The sequence below is a fragment of the Callorhinus ursinus genome, unplaced genomic scaffold (assembly GCF_003265705.2).
Source record: "Callorhinus ursinus isolate GAN/ISIS: 27379988/994484 unplaced genomic scaffold, GSC_fseal_2.0 scaffold102, whole genome shotgun sequence".
Classification (NCBI taxonomy): domain Eukaryota; kingdom Metazoa; phylum Chordata; class Mammalia; order Carnivora; family Otariidae; genus Callorhinus; species Callorhinus ursinus.
This window is the reverse complement of record NW_027397164.1, coordinates 1,235,693-1,255,996: the sequence shown is the minus strand read 5'-3', so window position 1 is coordinate 1,255,996 and position 20,304 is coordinate 1,235,693. Positions and strand designations below refer to the sequence as shown.

Sequence of the window (20,304 nt, the reverse complement as noted above, 5' to 3'; positions counted from 1 at the left end):
ACCCAGCCCCAGGTACGACAGGGTGGGCCGTGCTTCCCCGGCACCCCAACCCCCTACAGGTTTCTGCGGGTCTGGGGAGGCCAGCCCCGGAGATGATCTCAAAACCAGCAGGCGGGGAGGGGAAGTGCGCAGGCGCACAGTTGACGGCACCCGCCGCCTCGGAGCTACTTTGTTACTTAGGAAACAGCCAATCAGCGATCCGGACGGGGACCAATGGGAAGCGCGGTTGAGCCGACCCGGCTAATTTGAACGCGCGGCGCGGGACCAAGCTTGGCGCGGGTGGGGAGGAGGGTGTGGGGCGCGCTTTCGGGTGGTCTGGGGCTCCGGACTGCGGCGGAGGGACCCGGCTGCGAGCGGCGACAGCAGCGGCGGGGAACCGACGAAGGGTAAGCTCTGGCCCACGGCGGAGTCTGCCCCGCGGGCGCCAGCGCTCAGGTGGATCCCGCCGCCCAGGGCGGAAGCAGCTTTTGTGCCAGACGCAAAGGTGCAGCGTGGAGACCGAGCCGGTTCTGGGTGGTTCCTTCTGAACAGGACGGGGGGCGGTGCGGGGAGCAGGGCTCTTCCTTCCACATCTGCATGGAGATCGGGATCCTTCTGCTCGTTTGTACGGGACCTGGACTGAGTCCACACAACTGCACGGGGTCCGGCCCTCTGTGCACCCGCTCTGTGGAAAGCCCTCCTCCTCGCTAGAACTGGCGACCTGGGACCCCCTGCACATCTGTGTGGAGTAGCTAAGACCCTCTCCGCACATCCATACGGAAGAACTGATTGCAGAGCTGTGCCAGCGGCCGAAACTTAGTTATTGGGGCGCTCAGTAAATATTTGATTGAATAAAGGAAGGCATGGAAAGACTATCCGTATGACAGAAAACCATGCCTTGTGCTACTGCTCCTAGGATGCCTCTCCTCCTACCTTTGGCACTTTTGGCCCTTTAAGATAGAACAAAACAACAGAACACACGTGTAGGAAATTTTTAAAAAAGGGGTTCGAAGAAACTAATGAAATAGAATTTTACTATGTAATAGAATTAACTTAACCAAAAGCTGTATCTTGGAAAAGACTGTAAAAAAAAAAAAAAACCAAACCTCTGGCAATAATTGATTGTGATATAAGGAAAAGAAACATAGAATGATCTTAGGAATGAAAATAGGGGCATAACTTAAGTTATTTGGGGATTAAAGAGAAAGAGAGACTTCAGTGGAACACCCTTTTGACAATGCTTTTGGACAATTTTCTAGGAAAAAAAACAGGAAACTGACACAAGTTATGGAAATTTTGAACACACCTAGGACCATTGAGGAATTGAATTCATTTATTTTTATTTATTTATTTTTTTAAAGATTTTATGTATCTATATGACAGAGAGAGACAGACAGCGAGAGAGGGAACACAAGCAGGGGGAGTGGAAGAGGGAGAAGGAGGCTTTCTGCTGAGCAGGGAGCCCGATGCCGGGCTCCATCCCAGGACCCCGGGTTCATGACCTGAGCCGAAGGCAAATGCTTAACAACTGAGCCACCCAGGCGCCCCCCATTCAAATGAATTGAATTCATTTAAAATCTCCCCATTAAACAAAACAAAAAAACACCCATGAAACTCCACCAGAAGTTTATAAGCAATTGGAAGAAATTATTCTAATCTTACACAAACTCTCCCTTAAAAAAAGAGAAAACAGTTCCAGTCTATTTTGTGATACCAATAATCAGACAAAGTTACCAGCCAATCCTCCTTTATAAATGTAGTTGTGAAAATCTCAAATAAAATATTAGCAATCAGAAGCCAGCAATATATATAAAATATATATATATATATCATGACCTTTTATCTCAGGAATATGAAAATGGTTTAAGATTAGAAAATCTAATACAATTTAGACATTTACAGATTAAAGAAGAAAACATATCCCATTAGGCGCAGAAATAGAATTCAATAAAATTCAGTACCCATCCATGAATTTTTAAAAATTTGGTAAACTTGGGATGCCCGGGTGGCTCAGTTGGTTGAATGTCTGGCTCTTGATTTCAGCTCAGGTCATGTTCTCAGGGTCATGAGATCGATCCCCACCTCAGGCTCCAAGTGGAGTCTGCTTGAGATTCTTTCCCCTTGCCCCTGCTCACTCACGCTCTCTCTTTCTCTCTCTCTCTCTCTCTCTCTCAAAATAAGTAAATAAAATCTTTAAGGGGCGCCTGGGTGGCTCAGTTGGTTAAGCGTCTGCCTTCAGCTCAGGTCATGATCTCAGGGTCCTGGAATGGAGCTCTGTGTCGGGCCCCCTGCTCCGCAAGGAGCCTGCTTCTCCCTCTCCCTCTGCCGCTCCCCCTGCTTGTGCTCACTCACTCTTTCTCTCAAATAAATAAATAAATAAAATCTTTAAAAAATTTTTTTTGGTAAACTAGAAATAGAGGTAAATTTCCTCAAACCAACAGAAAGTGAAATAACAGGAGCATCCCCTATACAATTAGGAAAAAGATAAGATTGTTCACTATTGTTGCCGCCAGTCAGGGTTGTACTGGAGGTCCTAGCTAGAACCGTAAGACAAGAGAAAGAAATACAAATAAAGTTAGAAAGAAATAAACAAAATTATCATCAGTTACAGCCTTATGATTGTCTATTTAAAAAGCAAAAGAATACAGCTCCTTCCTCAGAACAACACCTGTAGAAAGAACCAGTGGTCTTTGGATGGTGCCCTCTGGGTGCTAAAGTAAGGGGAGGTAGGAATTGCAAAAGCCGGGCTACAGGGCAGAATAGCCTAGGATGACTGACGAGTAATGCCTCTGGTGACAGTCAGAACAAGGTCAGGTTCTGGCCTTGCTACTTACCATCCCTGTGACAAGTTCCTTCCTGAGCCTCAGTTTCCCTTGTAGAGTAGGATTGTAACAATTGTATCAGCAACTACAGAATGAGATTGTTGTAGAAGTTAAATGACACCATTTGTAAAGCTGTTAGCATAGTGCCTGATGCATAGTTATGTGCTCAATAAATGATAGCTATAATAGTAATTATTTTTAAACTTTTGGATTCAGACCCTGCTCTTCTCTGGCTTTTATTCATTCCTAGGACAAACACCATACAGCATCTACTGTGTGCTGGATCTGTTGCCTAGTTATCTGGGGTGCACAGACTACATCAGACGGGGGTCCTGCTCTCTTGAAGCTTGTGGACAAGAAACACATATGAGAGATGTAAGGGAATGAGGAAGGGGGCTGCAGCAACCCCTGTGAAAACAGAACATCCAAGGGCTAGCCACCTTCACCTTCCCAGCTCCCAATGTCTGTAGGCAGATCCCAAGTCCTCAGAAATTCTCCAGGGGCTTCTAGGGAGGTGGGGCTTGTTCAGCCTGTCCCTAGAGAGTGGGCAGAGGAGCCTACCCCGAAAACAACTGAATCTTGGCTTCCCAGCCCCAGCTCAGCAGCGAACTAGCCTCTGGGTTTTAATGAGCTGCCCTGGGTTAGAAACAGGACATGACTGTGGCTGGCTCAGAACCCTGAAGATCTTATTAAAGAATCATCTCCCTTGTACTTTGGGCCGAAATGCTCTTTCCAACCGGGGATCAAAGCAAACTTGACAAACGTTCTCTCATTAATCTCCCCACCCCCCTGGGGTGGGAGCAGATCAGTAGGTGTTCTCTCTGGCTCTCAAAGTGGGGAAGCTGAGGTGACATTGACGTGGTGTGGCTGGTGGAAAGAGCTCCCCAGCGGTCGGATGCAGAGCCGACACCAGGACCCAGGCATTCCAGCTGCAGCCCTGCCAAGTGTCACCCTACCCACCCCCCCCACCCTGTGCCCCCAGCGCAGTCTCAGGAAGAAGGAAAACATCTCATTAGGCGAACAGTCTGCCTCACTGGCCCTCAGGAGGCGGAGAGGAGAGGACTGTAAAGGTTATGCGCACTCCGTTGCCAGTGCCCTTTTTAATTTCCTGCTTAGAATGTTAGGCTGCTCTGTGGCTCCTCCTCAGCTCAAACCCTCCCCGGGGGGAGCTTGGGACTGCCATTAAGCCAGACAGCGTAGACCTAGACAGTGGGGCCAGGCACCCTCTGCCCTTACTTCTCTGGGTACAAGAGTGGGGCTCCCTGGGGGCAGGAATGCAAAGATGGGAGACAGGAACTCTCTCCGGGTGTTGAAAATTAGCTACAGTCCATATATCTGAAAGTGTTTGCAGAATACATAATGCCAGTTACATAAAAGGGATTATAATTATTATACAAACATGGGAATAGTACAACAGTGTGATCATGAGAGTGTAATATATAATATCATTATAAGGCAGAGTAGAGCAGGTTCTGCAGTCAGACTGCCTGGGTTGGAACGAAGCTCCATCACTTACTAGCCTTGGGATCTTGGGAAAGTTGCTTACCCCTCTCTGTCTCAATTTTCTCGTTGAAAAATGAGTCTAATAATAGTATCTGTCTTGTGGGATTGCAATGGAGCGGAAAAGGAGATGGTACGCATAAGGTGCTCAAAAACAGCCCCTGCCATAGAGAGCACTTAGCTCTTCTGTTTATTATGGCAATCCGATGGCTGGGACAGGGAAAGAAATACACAATGTAACAAGATGATTATTGGTTGATATCTTTCCCTTATTCTGCTTGAGGAAGAATTTAAGACGTGGGGTAGGGGACAAGAGTTTCAAATCAGCTCAATTCTGCCTCATTCTCAACGGAAAACACGAGTTACTTACTGGAGTACTGGGGAGAAATCTCACTTTTCTTTGCTGAATGACCTGGGTCCTGAATGACCTGGGTCCTATCAGTGGGACCTAATCTTTCCCGGGAAAACATTCGTCTATTCATATCCTTCAGAAACAGCCCTTGTTCCTTAGCGCTCTTAATATATCCCAAGAGTTGGGCTGAACTTTTCCAGAATAGCCATGACTCCTGCATTCCAGAAATTCCATCTCTACCCTTGGTAGGCTGGCTTGAAAGAGAAATGAAAAAAGCAGGGAGAGAGGTGTGAGGGGGATACAAGAGGGAATAGATAAATGTTTGGAAATATTACGGGGTCAACATTAGGAAATCTGTCTATGTCACCCCCTGTATTAACAGATTAAAGGATGGCGCACCTGGCTGGCTCAGTCGGTTGAGCATGGGACTCTTGATCTCAGGGTTGAGAGTTTGATCCCCACATTGGGTACAGAGCCTACAAAAAACAAAAACAAAAAACCCCCCCCCCCAAAAAAAAACAGATTAAAGGAGAAGCACTGTTATCATCTCAGCCTGTGCCAAAAAAGCATTTGATAAAATTTAATGCCCGTTCCTAATGGGCAGTGGAGAGTAGGGAACTAAATAAAGAAGAGCTAAAAATAGGAAGTAACTGTCATTATTTGCAAACTATATCATCATTTAATTGAAAAACCTAAGAGAATCAATGACAATCTATTAGAGAGATCAGTAATGTGGCCAGGTACAAGATCTGCATCCAGAAAGCTGTTGCTTTCCTATATTCTGGCAAATAAAAAAATGAATTAGAAAATGTAATTTTACTTATTTTTTATTTTCATTTATTTTTTAAAGATTTTATTTTTTTAAGATGTATTTATTTTATTTTGAGAGAGAAAGCGTGTGTGTGTGTGTGTGTGTGTGAGAGAGAGAGAGAGAGAGAGAGAGAGAGCGCAGGGGGAGGGGCAGAGGGAGAGGAGAATCCCAAGCAGACACGCTGCTAAGCAGGGAGCCTGACACAGGGCTCAACCCTGAGATCACAGCCTGAGCCAAAGTCAAGAGTCAGTCACTCAACCAACTGAGCCACCCAGGCGCCCCATTAAAGATTTAAAATTTTAAGTAATCTCTACACCTAGTGCGGGACTCGAACCCACAGCCCTGAGATTAAGGGTCGCACATTCTACTGACTGAGCCAGCCAGGCTCCCCTGAAAATGCAATTTTAAAAAAGGGCTGATTCACAATATAATAAAGACTAGACAATAACCAGTAATAAACCTATCAAGAAATAGACAAAACTCATATGAGGAAAGCTATGAAATTTTACTGAGGATTATAAAGTGAATAATGAAAAGAGATACAATGTTCCTAGATAGAAAGGCTTGATATTGTAAAGATGTCAGTTGTCCTCATATTAATTTATAAACTCAAAATAATCCCAATTAAAATCTTAAGCAGGTTTTTTTCACAGAATTCTGTAAGCTGATTCCAAAATCATATGCAAGACCAGATGCCCAAGAACAGTCAAGAAAAAGAACAAGGTGATGTGTAATAGAACTACAGCAAGTTCCTGCAAAAGGAACATATCAGTAGGGAAGAATGGAGCGCCCAGAAATAAATTCATGTTCATTTGAGAATTTAATTCTGTTAAATGTGCCATTTCAAGCGGGTAGAGAAAGAATGGCACTTCAATAAAAGATAAAATCGATGGGGTCCCTGGGTGGCTCAGTCGGTTAAGCGGCTGCCTTCAGCTCAGGTCACGATCCCAGAGTCCTGGGATCGAGCCCCGCATCGGGCTCCTTGCTCAGTGGGGAGCCTGCTTCTCCCTCTCCTTCTTCCTGCTGCTCTGCCTACTTGTGCTCTTGATCTCTCTGTCAAATAAGTAAAATCCTTAAAAAAATAAATAAAATAAGTGATATAATTGCTTATCATTTGGAAAGAAAAGATATTTAGAAACCTTATTCATAAAAAAATGAATTCCATCTGGATAAAGACCTAAATGTAAGAAAGAAAAAGTATCAGACAGAAATATAAGAAAATTACCTTGGGGAAGGACTGTCTTCTTAAACGTGATATAAGAACCATAAAAGAGAAGGTTGACACATTTAGCCATTTAAAAATGGAAAACTTCTGTATGTCCAGGGTAGGATTTTTTCCCAAGAATGCATGGTTGGTTTGATGCCAAAAATAATACCAAAAAGTTTACCACATCAACAAAATAAAGGAGAAAAAAAACCCCACATAAACATGTCAGGAGATGCTGAAAGCTCATTAAATAAAATTCTAGACATTCCTGATAAGTCTGAGTTAAATAAGAGCAGAGGAAATTCCTATGATGATAATTAACTATTTGTCCAAAATTAATTTCTAATTAGTGAAGCACTAACGCCAGTTCCTTTAAGATCAAGAGCAAGACAGGATGCCCATTATCATTATTCAACATTGTTTTGGAAGTTCTAGGGAGTGCAATACATAAGAAATAAAATAGTTGGTATAACCATGGAGAAGAAAAGTAAAAAAAGAAGTGTTTTTTTCTCCCTGATATATAATTGTGTACTCAGAAAACCCAATAAGCTTTAATAAAAAACAATTGAATTAATCAGAAAGTTTAAGGGTGGTGGGTCGAAGGCAAATCTATAATTATCAATTGTGTTTCTCCATACTAGCAATCAGTATGGAAAAGGGGAAAGGTGCTCCGTTCATAAGAGCAATTAAACTACTTGGAAATTATATTAAAAAGACAATTACAGAACCTATCTAAAGAGATGAAAAACTATAAAATCTTAGGGGGTGCCTGGGTGGCTCCGTCCTTAAGCGTCTGCCTTCAGCTCAGGTCATGATCCCAGGGTCCTGGGATCAAGCCCCGCATCGGGCTCCCTGCTCAGCGGGAAGCCTGCTTCTCCCTCTCCCACTCCCCCTGCTTGTGTTCCCTCTCTCGCTGTGTCTCTCTCTGCCAAATAAATAAAATCTTAAAAAAAAAACCTATAAAATCTTAGGGACATAAGAAATATCTGAATGAATAAAAGGCGATAGACATATTCTAGCATGAAGTTTTTTTTTATTTTTTTTAAAGATTTTATTCATTTATTTGAGAGACACAGCAAGAGAGGGAACACAAGCAGGGGGAGTGGGAGAGGGGGAAGCAGGCTTCCCGTGGAGCAGGGAGCCCGATGCGGGGCTCGATCCCAGCACCCTGGGATCACGACCTGAGCCGAAGGCAGACGCTTAACGACTGAGCCACCCAGGTGCCCCAAAGAATTATTTATTTATTTTGGCGGGATGGGGGAGAGGGAGAGAGAATCCCAAGCAGACTCCCCACTGAGTGCAGAGCCTGACATGGGGCTCAATCCCACGACCCTAAAATCATGACCTGAGGGGCACCTGGGTGGCTCAGTCTGTTAAGCATCTGCCTTCGGCTGAGGTCATGATCCCAGGGTCCTGGGATCGAGCCCCACATCGGGCTCCTGGATCCGCGGGAAGCCTGCTTCTCCCTCTCCCTCTCCCTCTGCCTCTCTCCCTGCTCCTGCTCTCTCTCGCTCTCTCTCTCTCTGTAACTCTGTGTCTCAAATGAATAAATAAAAATCTTTAAAAAAATAAATAAAGGGCCCCTGGGTGGCTCAGTTGGTTAAGCGACTGCCTTCGGCTCAGGTCATGATCCTGGAGTCCCGGGATCGAGTCCCACATCGGGCTCCCTGCTCGGCGGGGAGTCTGCTTCTCCCTCTGACCCTCCCGCCTCTCGTGTGCTCTCTCTCTTTCTCATTCTCGCTCTCTCAAATGAATAAATAAATAAAATCTTAAAAATAAATAAATAAATAAATAAAATAAAATCATGACCTGAGCCAACATCAAGAGTCGGCCGCCTAACCGACTGAGGCACCTAGGCGCCCTGCGTGAAAAATTTTAATATAAAATAAATATCTAAACAATACTATTCTGCTTGTAATTCCAATAGGGTGGGAGGGGGTGGTGTTCTGGGTTGGGGATGGAATTGATAACATTTTCTTAAAGGCAAGTAGAACAATAAATGCCTGAAAATAGTTAAGAAAATTATGAGAAAGAGGGGCGCCTGGGTGGCTCAGTTGTTAAGCGTCTGCCTTCGGCTCAGGTCATGATACCCAGGGTCCTGGGATCGAGCCCCTACATCGGGCTCCCTGCTTGGCGGGAAGCCTGCTTCTCCCTCTCCCACTCTCCCTGCTTGTGTTCCCTCTCTCACTGTGTCTCTCTCTCTGTCAGATAAATAAAGTCTTTAAAAAAAAAGAAAGAGTGTAGCACAGGAGTAGACAGATCAGTGGAACATAATAGCCCAGCCATTCACCTCTGGAAAAATTCAAGTCATCTGTATATGACAAAGGTGGCATTTCAAGTGAGAAAGAGAGATTTATTAATAATAATATTCTTATTCTCTTGAGGTATCACATGGAGATCGGCCGTTGGGGAGGGAGTGGGAGAAGGTCCTCAAACGCCAGCTAGGCTGAGGGTGCACCTCGTCAGGGCTGGGGTCAGATCAGTCCTCCTCTCTGTTGTGTGTCCCCCAGGTGTCGCCATGGTGACGCTGGTGGAGGACAGCAAGGTGCGGGTGGTGGTGCGGGTCCGGCCCCCCACCCTGCGGGAGTTGGAGAGTCAGCGGCGGCCTGTGGTTCAGGTGGTGGATGAGCGGGTGCTGGTGTTTGACCCTGAGGAGCCCGACAGGGGCTTCCTTGGCCTGAAGTGTGGCAGCACCCATGATGGCCCCAAGAAGAAGGGCAGAGACTTGACGTTTGTCTTTGACCGGATCTTTGGTGAGGGGGCCACTCAACAGGATGTGTTCCAGCACACCACCCACAGCGTTCTGGACAGCTTCCTCCAGGGCTACAACTGCTCAGGTGAGAGCCGGAACAGGGAGGAGGCAAAGCCCCGGCTGCGAGCGGCCTGGCCTCCCTGCTTCCCTCTGAGGGCTTCGTGCGTCACGTCACTGTGCCCTCCTTCCCCTCGGCTGGGCACTTGCTGATGAGGGTGCTGGCCCTTTCGTTCTCCCGTGTGTGACACGCCCTCCTGGGCTCTAAGGAGGGGATCACACAGATGGGGTTCCTGTCCTCTAGCTGCTTGTATTCTAGAGGGGGGAGAAGATACTAATCACAAATCACCCCCACAAATGTGTGACTGTAAACTGAGGTCAGTGATATGAGGGGACAGAACGTCAGGCCTTCGTCAGAGGAAGCTGCCTAGCCTGGAGAAGGCTCCCCCGGGGGAGGGAGAAGCTCCCACAGGCCCACGGAATCCACAGGTCCACGGGGAGCCAGGCCATAGGCACGGGGACCTGCAAAGCTGCAGTGTGAACGCGGCGGGATGCGAGTGGGTAGGAGCCGTGGAACTGTGCACAGGAAGGCAAAGGAAGGGGCCTGGGGAGAAGGGGGCCTGGGCTGGGTTGCACAGGGGGACCCCTAGGGAAGGTGGATCCGGCCCTGCCGCCACCGTCCCCCGACTCTGTCCTCCACAGTGTTTGCCTATGGGGCCACGGGGGCTGGGAAGACACACACCATGCTGGGAAGAGAGGGGGACCCCGGCATCATGTACCTGACGACCATGGAACTCTACAGGCGGCTTGAGGCCCACCAGGAGGAGAAGCGGTTCGAGGTGCTCATCAGCTACCAGGAGGTAGGGCTGTTCCCTCCCAGACGTGGGCAGCCCCACTTCTCATTCTCAGCACCGCTGAAGCTGGGGGGAGAAGACTGAGAGTGGGAGAGAGGGCGGGAGGAAGTGGGCAGACGGGCCCGCTGAGAGCCCAGGGGCACAGATGAGGCTCTGAGAGAGACTGCACTGGGACTAAGCCTGCCTGTCCCACTCTCACTGCATACCATTGTCCTGCAGAGGGCCACTCCTGGCGCGGCGTCCTGCCGTGCTTCCCTGTCTGCACCTCGGCCCCTCCCCCGGCCTCTGGGGAGAGGTTTCCTGAAGGGCCTTCGCTCAGGCTTCTCCCTTGCCTCCTTTCTCCTCAGGTGTACAATGAGCAGATCCACGACCTCCTGGAGCCCAAGGGGCCCCTTGCCATCCGGGAGGACCCCGACAAGGGTGTGGTGGTGCAAGGACTCTCCTTCCACCAGGTGAGAGATGGGTGCCTGGGTGGCAGGAGCAGCGTTGGTTCCCCAGGGTTCTCTCACCAGGCAGTTTGGGGGTGCCCTGAATCCAGGGGTGGTTCTGAAGAGCAGCTCTTCCGGTTGGGAGAAAAGCCCTGGCCGGGGAGACCACAGCACCCTGCCCGGGCATCTCCTCTGCAGCCCACCTCAGCTGAGCAGCTGCTGGAGCTGCTGACCAGGGGGAACCGCAACCGCACGCAGCACCCGACCGACGCCAACGCAACTTCGTCCCGCTCCCACGCCATCTTCCAGGTGAGAGCAGTGGCGGCTCAGAGCCTGAAGCTGGGGCTCCTGATGCCCAGCACCCCCTCACCCCTGCCGTCTGCCCCCCAGATCTTCGTGAAGCAGCAGGACCGGGTTCCAGGCCTGACTCAGGCCCTTCGAGTGGCCAAGATGAGCCTGATTGACCTGGCCGGTTCAGAGCGGGCCTCCAGCACCCATGCAAAGGGGGAGCGGCTGCGGGAGGGTGCCAACATCAACCGTTCCCTGCTGGCCCTCATCAATGTCCTCAATGCCCTGGCCGACGCAAAGGTAAAACTGCACAGACCCTGGGGCCTGCCCAGGACAGCAACTGAGTGCCCGAAGCCTGGGGTCCTTCCCTCCGGCCCTGGGTCAACGGCTGCCGGGTCTCAGCCTGGATCTCTCTGGTCCAGCCACCTTCCCCCCATGCCCTCTTGCTGTCGCCCCAGGGCCGCAAGTCTCACGTGCCCTACCGGGACAGCAAGCTGACCCGTCTGCTCAAGGACTCCATCGGGGGCAACTGCCACACGGTCATGATCGCTACCGTCAGCCCCTCCAGTCTGACCTACGAGGACACCTACAACACCCTCAAATACGCCAACCGCGCCAAGGAGATCAAGCTCGCGGTGTGTGCCGGCCAGAAATGGCCAACCTGGTGCAGGGGGGCAGGAGGAGGAAGGGACGGGACCCACACAGCTTCCTCCAATACCTGGAGCACGCATTCCCCCAAGGCAGGGGGAAGAAGTTCCCTAGCCTCCGTCTTCAGGGAAATTCTTTGTGATAGAAGCGACGCAGTCCCCATCCTTGGGAAGACTCCAACTTGGGGGGTAGAGGCAGGACAGTCTCCAGACTTGACAAAAAGAGTAAGATACCATAGCAGTGGGCTGCCCGGGGCAGAATTGTCTCAAGAGGGTGACAACAGAAGGGGGTGGCCAAGTGCTGTCCGGTGAGTTGCCCTGGCCTAGGGAGGGTGTATTGGTCAGGGAGTCAGGGGTCTTGGGTTCAAAAGCATCCTTCTGCCTCTTGCTGTGGTGTCAGGCAAGCCACTCACTGCCCTTCCCCAGTCTGTTCCCCCTCGGGAGGGTGAGTCTAGGGAATGTGAGGGAAGCGCCTCGCACAGTGCCTGGCCATTGGAAGTGGTTGCCAAAAGCTGCTGTGAACGAACACGCGAAACTCTCCCCTGTGCCACCATCTCAGCTTAAGAGCAACGTGATCAGCCTGGACTGTCACATCAGTCAGTATGCCACCATCTGTCAGCAGCTGCAGGCTGAGGTGAGGAGGCCGCCTGGAGAGCCTGACCGGGAGGCAGGGCGCCCGGCTCAGGTACAGGAGAGCCAGAGACGAGCCGTGGGGTCGTCTGCGCCCACCTGGGGCTCTGAGGGGCTGCGTTGCTTTGATTGCAGGTGGCCGCCCTGAGGGAGAAGCTCCAAGTATATGAGGCGAGAGCCAGGACCCCATCGCAGGGCCTCCCGAAATCCCCCAAATCGGGCCCTTCCCAGCAACTGTGAGTCCTGCAGCCATGCTTGCCCCTTCAGCTCAGCAGGGAAAGCCCCCGTTCTCCGGCTCTGTGCTGCCACCCGGGGTCCGGGGTTCCCAGCCCGTATCCAGCACACTGATCGTCACTCTTGGTGACACTCTAGGTGACAAGACACTGATTGTCACTGCTAGTGCTCTCTCATGTGACACAGTGCATTCTAGACAGTAACATCAAAATAGAAAAAAATCCTCCATGTCAGATGAGTACGTGACACCCCCAGCCCATCTAAGCAGCATATACTACTTAAAAGAAGGTGTAGTTAAGGGGGAGGCATCATTGTTTCCTAAACCAGGAAATCACCAACTCCTCCCACCCTCTGCTACTGCCCCCTTGTTACCCAAGCTGGGCCCTATTCCACCTGGTGCCACAGAGACCCTGCCCCTCCCTGCTTTCCCACCTCTCAACACCCGCTCCTGTCCCCTCCGGGGCTTCCCAGCTGCCCCTCACCATCCCGCCTGCCCAGCCAGCCCTGCACCCCGGAGCGCCGCCCAGGGTCTGCCGTCCTTCAAGAGGAGAGCCTGGGGCTAGAGACCCAGGTCGGGAGGGCTGTGGAAGGGAACTCTCCAGACCAGGAGCTGCCCCAAGGAGACAAGGACAAAGGCCCAGTGGAGGAGGAGGTAGGACTTGGAGGTGGTAGAATGTTGGAAGCAATGGCCCTCCCCAACTCGTAGACTCCCTTCAGTTCTGGGTTCCTTACCTGGATGTCTTGCATCCTAGTCATTAGGGGGCTTCCAGATCCTGTACAGGAAGGGGAACTCCTCTGTGTCTGCAGTGAGGGGCAAACCTGTTACCAGAAGAGAGCGGGGAGGAGGGTGGGGCCTGGGAAAGAGATTCTCAACTAGGACCCAGTCAGTCCAAGAGCCATTCTTCCCACCCTTGGAGGAGGAAAAGATTTTAAGATCTGCTTATGTAGGGGAGGGTGGTCATCCTGGGCCCTCTACCTGTGACTTCCTTCCTCCTTAGGTTCCAGTCCAGACCCTCAGACACTCACAGCCAAGGTCCCCTGGCCTGAGCCTGCAGCCCAAGCCAGATGTGGGCTGCCTCTCACCACAGAACTTGGACAGGGACCATTCTAAGCAGTAGGTGTCTTCTTCTCCGGGGTTCAAGGTGGGAGGTGATGGGTTCCATCCTCCTGGGGGAGGAGCCGGTGTTAAGTACATCGCAAAAGCTCTGGTTCTGCCCTAGTTAAGAGCTGCAACTTTGTTTCCTCAACACTGTCCCTTATCTGCTTTCAGCGAACTGGACATTATCACCTACTCTGTCTACTTACTGTCCTTTCTATTCTTCTACATAACTGGCAAGCAAAACACCAAATTCCATCCCAAATTTGGCTGGCAAGCCCCAAGTTAACACGGGGCTGCCCAGGCTAGCGCTTTGCTTCCCGGTCTGGGGGCTGAGCTGCCTGTCCTCTGCAGGGAGGAACCAAGCAGCCAAGAGAAGTTGGGTGGCAGGCTGAGGAAGGGACCGCCCTCCCGAGCCAGGTGTTTATCATGTGTCTTCACCAACAGATCATGGCCATTTCTTCTCAGAAGTAAATACAGACCACCACCCAAAGCCAAAGAGAAATGGATTCTGGATCCTTCTTTCTGTGCTTAATAGAGAGGTGCTGCTAGTATGTTTTTCCTTGGCCCCTAGAACATAAATCCCCTGCCACTTAGCTTTGCGGCTGCCGGGCCCACTCTTGCCTCCCCAGCACGCGTCACGCTAGGCAGTATATTTAAAGCTTCCGGACAGAAGGGCCTGTTTAATTTTATTTCTTGTTGGGGAGTGTCTGTTCCCGACTCAGCAAAAATGTTGCAGCCTGAATAATCAGCAGCTCATTATCTGTCTCCTGCTGCTGACTCCCCAGGGCCCTGGAGTGGCAGGGATGCACTGGCGGGATGTCCCCTTGGCCCCAGGGCTCCCACCGATGAGTCAGGGTCTCTGGCCCTGGTGTTCCCCCCCCCCCCCCCCCCGTTGCGAAGACAGAGGACACCAGGGTTCTCGTTCCCGCTTTGCCTCTGGTTTTGTGGTCCCTGACAAGGTGCTTCGGTCTTAGCTGTGATTTGGGGATTATAGTCTCCATTCTCCCTACTTCTTAGGAGAGCTAATAATAGATACTAATAAAATGTGACAGAAGACCCCATGTATCAGGGGCTGCAGAACAAGCTAGATCATCTCCATACTTGGAGACACCCTAACAACCAGATAATGGAAAATCATTTCTCTTTGGCTCTAGACTTTAGAATCTTTAGACCACTGGGGCACTGAGTGGATCTTAGATTTTCTAGTTCGGTGGATTTTTCAGAATTTTTTTAGCTACAAAGTCCTTTCTTCAAATGGAATCTTATGCTGAAGTTTAATATGTAGAACAGATAAGGCAGAGCAACTCCATTTTCAATGTCCTCTGTTGGGTTTCTTGAAATCTAGTTTGGAAACCCCCGGTATAGACCTGCTCCCCGTTCGCCAGATCGGGTTCTGAGGCATTCGCCCAGGGCCACGTGGCCTGAGGGACAGGGCGAGGCCTGGGTCACCCAACATCCAGGCCAGTGCCTTTCTCCCTAGACACCTACTTCTCTCAGTGGTCTAATCTTCTTATAATGTGTGGCTCAGGCAGACGTCGAATGAGTTTCTGCTATGTCCTTTTTAATTTATATCCTGCCTTCTTCAGAAAGGCCTGGAGGCTGCTTTAAAAATGAGTTTGGATTCCCTGAGCACACACTGAAGGCAGAGGAGGGGGCTCAGGGATGTCCAGGCAGGTAGCGCTACCTGAGGATAAATTATTGGCCATGAATAATCCCCACCGAGATAATTGTGTTCATTCTTTTATCATAGGTGTGCCTCACAGGAAGGAAATTTGCTTTATTAGAATCTAAACTTATACCATCAATAATCGCATTACCCTCATAATTCCCTTTAAATAGCCCCTCGGTGCATGTGAAGTGTGCATTGATTCCCACGGGCTCTTTCGGGATCCCAACCGCTAAGTGGGGAGTGCAGACCGCGTGCGATTTTGAGGGACCTCTCAGAACCAGGACCAACACAGCCTATCTCATTCCATCTCCTCTTGCCCTCACAAGGTCGATGTTTTCATTTTACAGAAAATAATTAATCTTACAGTGCTTCTTATGTGTCAGGTATTCATTAAATACTGTATATATCAAAATTCATTTCATCTTCCCACAACCCTAAGACGTGGGTGCATTGGTTTTCCCCGTTTTAAGGATGTGGAGACTGAGGTTAAGAAGTGCTTCCAAGATCACGCAGCGGGAAGTGTCGGAGCCTGGATTTGAGCCGGCAGGCTGACTTGAGCCTAGCTCTTCCCTGCTGCTACCTTACGTTGCCCCTTGGGTCAATGAACTTACTCAAGATCACAGTGCCAGTGAGTGGCAGGGCTGAGAGGAGACGCGGACGTTCTGGTCCGAGGCCATTTAGTGCCCTTTCTCTACTTCCCAGGTCCCTGTCTTTGTTGGGGGGCATATTTAGGGACGAAGCCCGCCCCCCCCGCCACCTTACCTGTGGCCGTCTCTGCCAGCCTCGGGCTTCAGCAGGGGCCTGGCAGAGCAGGAAGCGCAGCTGGGAGGGTGGAGCGAGGCACAGCAGGAGGGAGCCGGGAGGCCTGCCCTCCCGTGCTCCTCACCACACCTGGAGCAATGGGGCTGGGTCTGAGGAGGGCCGGGGCCCCCTTCCCTCTCCTCCAGGTTGGCCCTGAAGGTGCTGTGCCTGGCACGGCGACAGTACTCCCTGCTCCAAGCGGCCAACCTGCTGACCCCCGACATGATCGCAGAGTTTGAGACCCTGCAGCAGCTGGTGCAAGAGGGAAAAGCTGAACCGGGAGCAAAGGCCTCAGGCGCACCTGGCCCGGCCAGGGAGGCACCTCTGGAGCCGTGTTCCGAGTCAGGTGAGTCTCGCCCCTGCTCTGTCTCTAGCAGTGCCCTCTCGAAGGCCCAGCTGGCACCCAGGGGCGGCTGGGGACCTCCGATGCTGGGTTGTGCTGGGGTACACAGGGCTCGCGGCCCACCTGTGGAGTTAGCGGCTCCCGTGTGGCTCCAGGGTCTCTCTCCCCAAATTCTCCAGATGCGCCTTCCTTCTGGCCAGTCCCGGATCTCCCTCAGCACCCGCCTTCTCTGTGCCCCAGATTCTCCAGGCTATTCTGGCCCCGTGACCCGGACCGTGGCAAGGCAACTGAGCGGCCTCATGCACACCCTGGGGGTCCTACCGGGGCCCGACCGCACCCCAGCCCAGGCATCCCGGCGGCCCACAGGGAAGAAGAGGAGGAGGAGACCAAGCCCGTCGCAGCCTGACAGCTCCCCAGCCCCGAAGCCGGGGACCAAGCGCCAGCGCCAGTCCTTCCTGCCCTGCCTGAGGAGGGGGTCCCTGCCTGAGGCTCAGCCCTCACTTGGGCCCACGCCCCCCAAAGCCCCCTCCTCGCTCTGCCACTCCCCTCGCGTCTGCCCAGCCACAGTCACCAAAAGCCGGGTGCCCCTGGGCCCCTCTGCTGTGCAGAACTGCTCCACCCCTCTGGCCCTGCCTGCTCGGGACCTCAACGCCACTTTTGATCTCTCAGAGGAGGCCCCCTCGAAGCCGAGTTTCCATGAATGTGTTGGCTGGGAGAGTGCCCCCCAGGAGCTGAACAGGCTGGATCAGCCCTTCATCCCCAGGTGGGTGTCCCAGCCTCCCACCCAACCTCCCTCCCAGCCCTCCAGGCAGGGGCTCCCTGGGGTCAGCGAGGGACAGAGGTGTGCTGCCAAGAGGAATGGAAGCCGGCCTGACTCTCGGAGCTATGTTTGCTGTCTCCCTCCCTTCGGCCTGACCGGTGTCAGTCCCCAGGCCCAGGAGGGCTGCCCCTCTCAGGGGCCCTGCCTTGTCTGTCCGCCTTCAAAGCCGCCAGCTCTGGGTGGTTTGTGGCATGCCCACGAGTGGCTAATGGGACCCACCCCACCTCGGGGAGGCTCAGCAGGAGCAGGAATAAGGAGGGGGGCTAGTCTTCTCTATTCCTCTGCACACTCACACCCGCTGGCCCAGTCTTAGTTTCACGTCCCACTGAGAAATGCATATTTCTGCCATTTCCACCCCAGATTTTACCTTCCAGTCCAGCATCTGGAACTGGGAAGGGGATCCTCGGAAAACTTTATTCAGCATTTTTCGGTGAGAAGATGAAGCTCTCACCTTCGCCTTCCACCCACCTGCCAGGGTAGGGGAACAGTGACCAGCTCAGGACAGTCTAAGGCGAAGAACAAACAGCAGACTGACCTTGTACTTGTGAGGCTGAGGGCAGCAGGCTGCCCACCGCACCCCCTGCCCCTCCTACGGCCTGAACCACCTCTCGGTAACAAGCTCACAGCTAGGCAGGTGGAAGGGTCAAATTGTTTGAACTCCAGTTCCCTGAACGTTTCAGAAACTGACATCTGGATGTTCTCCCAGAACAGGCCTGTCACTCAGCTGTCAGCCCAGGCCAAGTGAGGCAGAGAGAGGAATCCACCTCTGAGTAGGAAAAAACCTCAGAGGTCATCTTGTCCAACCTCCGCACCCGCCAAGCTGGGGGCTGGAGGGAGGAGGTGCCCTTTTCTGGTTCCCTCCTGATCTGCCTTCCTTCACCTTCCTCCCTCCCGCAGTGGACCTGAGTCCCTGTTCACCATGAAAGGCCCCAAACCAACGCCTTCCTTCCCTGGGACCTCAGCCCGCAAGAAGAGGCGAGCTGCCAGGTGAGGCTGGGGTGGTAGACCGGGAGAGACAGAATTTTCACCAGCGCAGTGGGCACTGAGCTAGCTACAGGCCTCGGCTATGTCTCTGGACCCCTGGGAACCGGTAGCAGGGGTCTCATGGGCAGGGCCAGCATCGGGTTCCCTGACTGAAGGAGGTTCCTTTGGCCCTCGCTAGTACAGGATTACACCAGAGGGAACGGTATCTCCCTTCTTCATTGAAAGGCTACAGGCTCCCCCTCCTTCAGGGGGACATTCGGTGTTCACTGGTTAAACTGGGGGACAGACCACTCACCCCTCACCTCTACTTCCCTCCCACACCCCACCGAGCTCTCTCCCCACTGCTTCTCCTGCCCTCAGATATGGCCTTGGTGCTTAGCCTCGCCCTGCTCTCAAGGCTTAGTATCCAGCTGTACCCCCTACCCCGACCTGTATCCCCAGGCACGGCTGTGACCTTCCTACCGTCCATCCTTCCTTCCCTCCCTCAGTTCCTCAGTCTCCCGCTCACTGGGAGTGGCCCGAGGCCGCAGCCGCATTGCGCGCCTCCCCAGCAGTACCTTGAAGAGACCAGCTGGGCCCCTCGCGATCCCAGGTGACTGGCACTGGGGACCGGGATGGTCGGGGCCCTGGTGGCAGATGAAGACGGGAAGCCGGAGGGCACAGGGTGGGCCAAGACCCAGGTGAAAGGAGGGCCTGGGGTATTACCCAGCATCGCAGGGACCCTGATGAGAGAGGTGGGGGCGGGGAGCCGCGGGACTGAGCCTCACTGTCTCCCTCCCTGCCTGCCCCAGCCAACTGGCCTGCAGAGCCCCCTTCCAGTCCCCGCTGCCCTGGCAACCAGCAGGAACTGATGGGGATTAGGAGAGCCCTTTCATCTGGGAGCTGTGTCGCCAAGGTGTCCTGACCCACCGGCGCCTCTTGGTCCCCAGAACCGCCTGCACCAGGGGCCCTTCCTCCGCTCGGAGCAGTTAATGCCAACGCCCTCTTCCTTTATTAACATTCGCCACCAGCCATTCATCCTGATACCTGCCCTTTTTATCAATCTCTTGTTATATTCAGCTTCTCAGCATGTATATATTCATCTCGAGGGGTAACATTTTGAAGGTGCAACCACTGGGGCGCCTGGGTGGCTCCGTCGTTTAAGTGTCTGCCTTCAGCTCAGGTCGTGATCCTGGGGTCCTGGGATCGAGCCCCACGTGGGGCTCTCCGCTCAGCAGAGAACCTGCTTCTCCCTCTCCCTCTGCCTGCCACTCCCCCTGCTTGTGCTCTCTCCTTCTGTGTCCAATAAATAAATAAAATCTTTTTAAAAATAAAGAAAAGAAAAAAAATAAAGGTGCAGCCATCATACCCCTCCCCCCCCAGTTCACAACACTCTCCATGAAAACAGGTGGCTCTGGGGGTCTTTGCTCCCCACCTCCCATCTGACAGAGGGCTCTGTGCACTCATGGCCTCTGTGCAGTAGGGAAGGGATGGGGATGTGGCAGGGGCTCCCAGCTCAACTCTCCCTGGTTGATGAGAGAGGGAGGCACCTTCAGCCTCATCCCTGTGGCCTGGAGCAGGGGCCCCAGCCCCAGGCCACCATCCTGGTGATGATACAGATGATAGTAGTGTCTTGATTTCCAAATGAAGACAGCTTTATTGTTTCTGCCCTATTGCGAACAGGATGCATACTCCGTGTAAAAAGAAGTATAAAGAAGAAAGGGACATTCAGCTTTAAGGCTCCCACCTGGATGTGAGCATGGTTAATCTTGGGTTTCTATTCTCTGACCCTTTATTTCTGCATATATACATATATATGTACATGTAGATATAGATATGTTTTTTATTATAATGATTAATAAACCATCTCCAACCTCAGTGTATGTGTCTTTCTGTGTACCTACGCGGGATAGCAACACCTCCCCACTCTTGCAGACTTCAAGAAACTTCTGAGTATAGAAAACGTCCCCCACTGCCTCCTCCCAGGGCCTTAGGCTGGGGCCTAAGGGGTGAGCCCTGCTCTTTACTCTGCAGCCCCATCTTCCCCTAAGGGCCTCTGTTCCTGAGCGGGTGAAGAAGCCATCACACTGACAGGCCTGCTCCATCCT

General features: G+C 52.1%; 1 protein-coding gene across 3 annotated transcripts; it reads left to right on the top strand.

Annotated features, from left to right (window-relative positions):
• The first annotated feature begins 258 nt into the window (after positions 1-258).
• KIF18B (kinesin family member 18B) lies at positions 259-20,042 on the top strand. Of its 3 annotated transcripts, XM_025861966.2 has the most exons (17): positions 279-386; positions 6,118-6,187; positions 9,182-9,508; positions 10,123-10,280; positions 10,622-10,726; positions 10,901-11,011; positions 11,093-11,290; positions 11,449-11,625; positions 12,197-12,271; positions 12,403-12,503; positions 12,973-13,153; positions 13,500-13,615; positions 16,217-16,416; positions 16,654-17,176; positions 18,131-18,220; positions 18,706-18,809; positions 19,009-20,041. In XM_025861966.2, exons 2-17 carry the CDS (start codon positions 6,145-6,147, stop codon positions 19,119-19,121), a joined length of 2,622 nt encoding a protein of 873 aa, XP_025717751.1. In that variant the 5' UTR covers positions 279-386; positions 6,118-6,144; the 3' UTR covers positions 19,122-20,041. The 3 variants fall into 3 exon arrangements, with proteins under 3 accessions (XP_073745256.1, XP_025717751.1, XP_025717753.1); XM_073889155.1 differs by lacking the exons at positions 12,973-13,153; positions 13,500-13,615 and adding an exon at positions 3,052-3,176 and having other exon boundaries at positions 259-386; positions 19,009-20,042; XM_025861968.2 differs by lacking the exon at positions 6,118-6,187 and having other exon boundaries at positions 19,009-20,040.
• Positions 20,043-20,304: the final 262 nt, after the last annotated feature.

Excerpts from the sequence above, each read along its gene's own strand:
- KIF18B (XM_025861966.2), top strand. The coding sequence starts at position 6,145 with ATGCAAGACCAGATGCCCAAGAACAGTCAAGAAAAAGAACAAG. Across the intron at positions 11,626-12,196 it reads CCAAGGAGATCAAGCTCGCG|CTTAAGAGCAACGTGATCAG; the intron begins GTGTGTGCCGGC and ends CCACCATCTCAG. Across the intron at positions 13,154-13,499 it reads AAGGCCCAGTGGAGGAGGAG|GTTCCAGTCCAGACCCTCAG; the intron begins GTAGGACTTGGA and ends CTTCCTCCTTAG.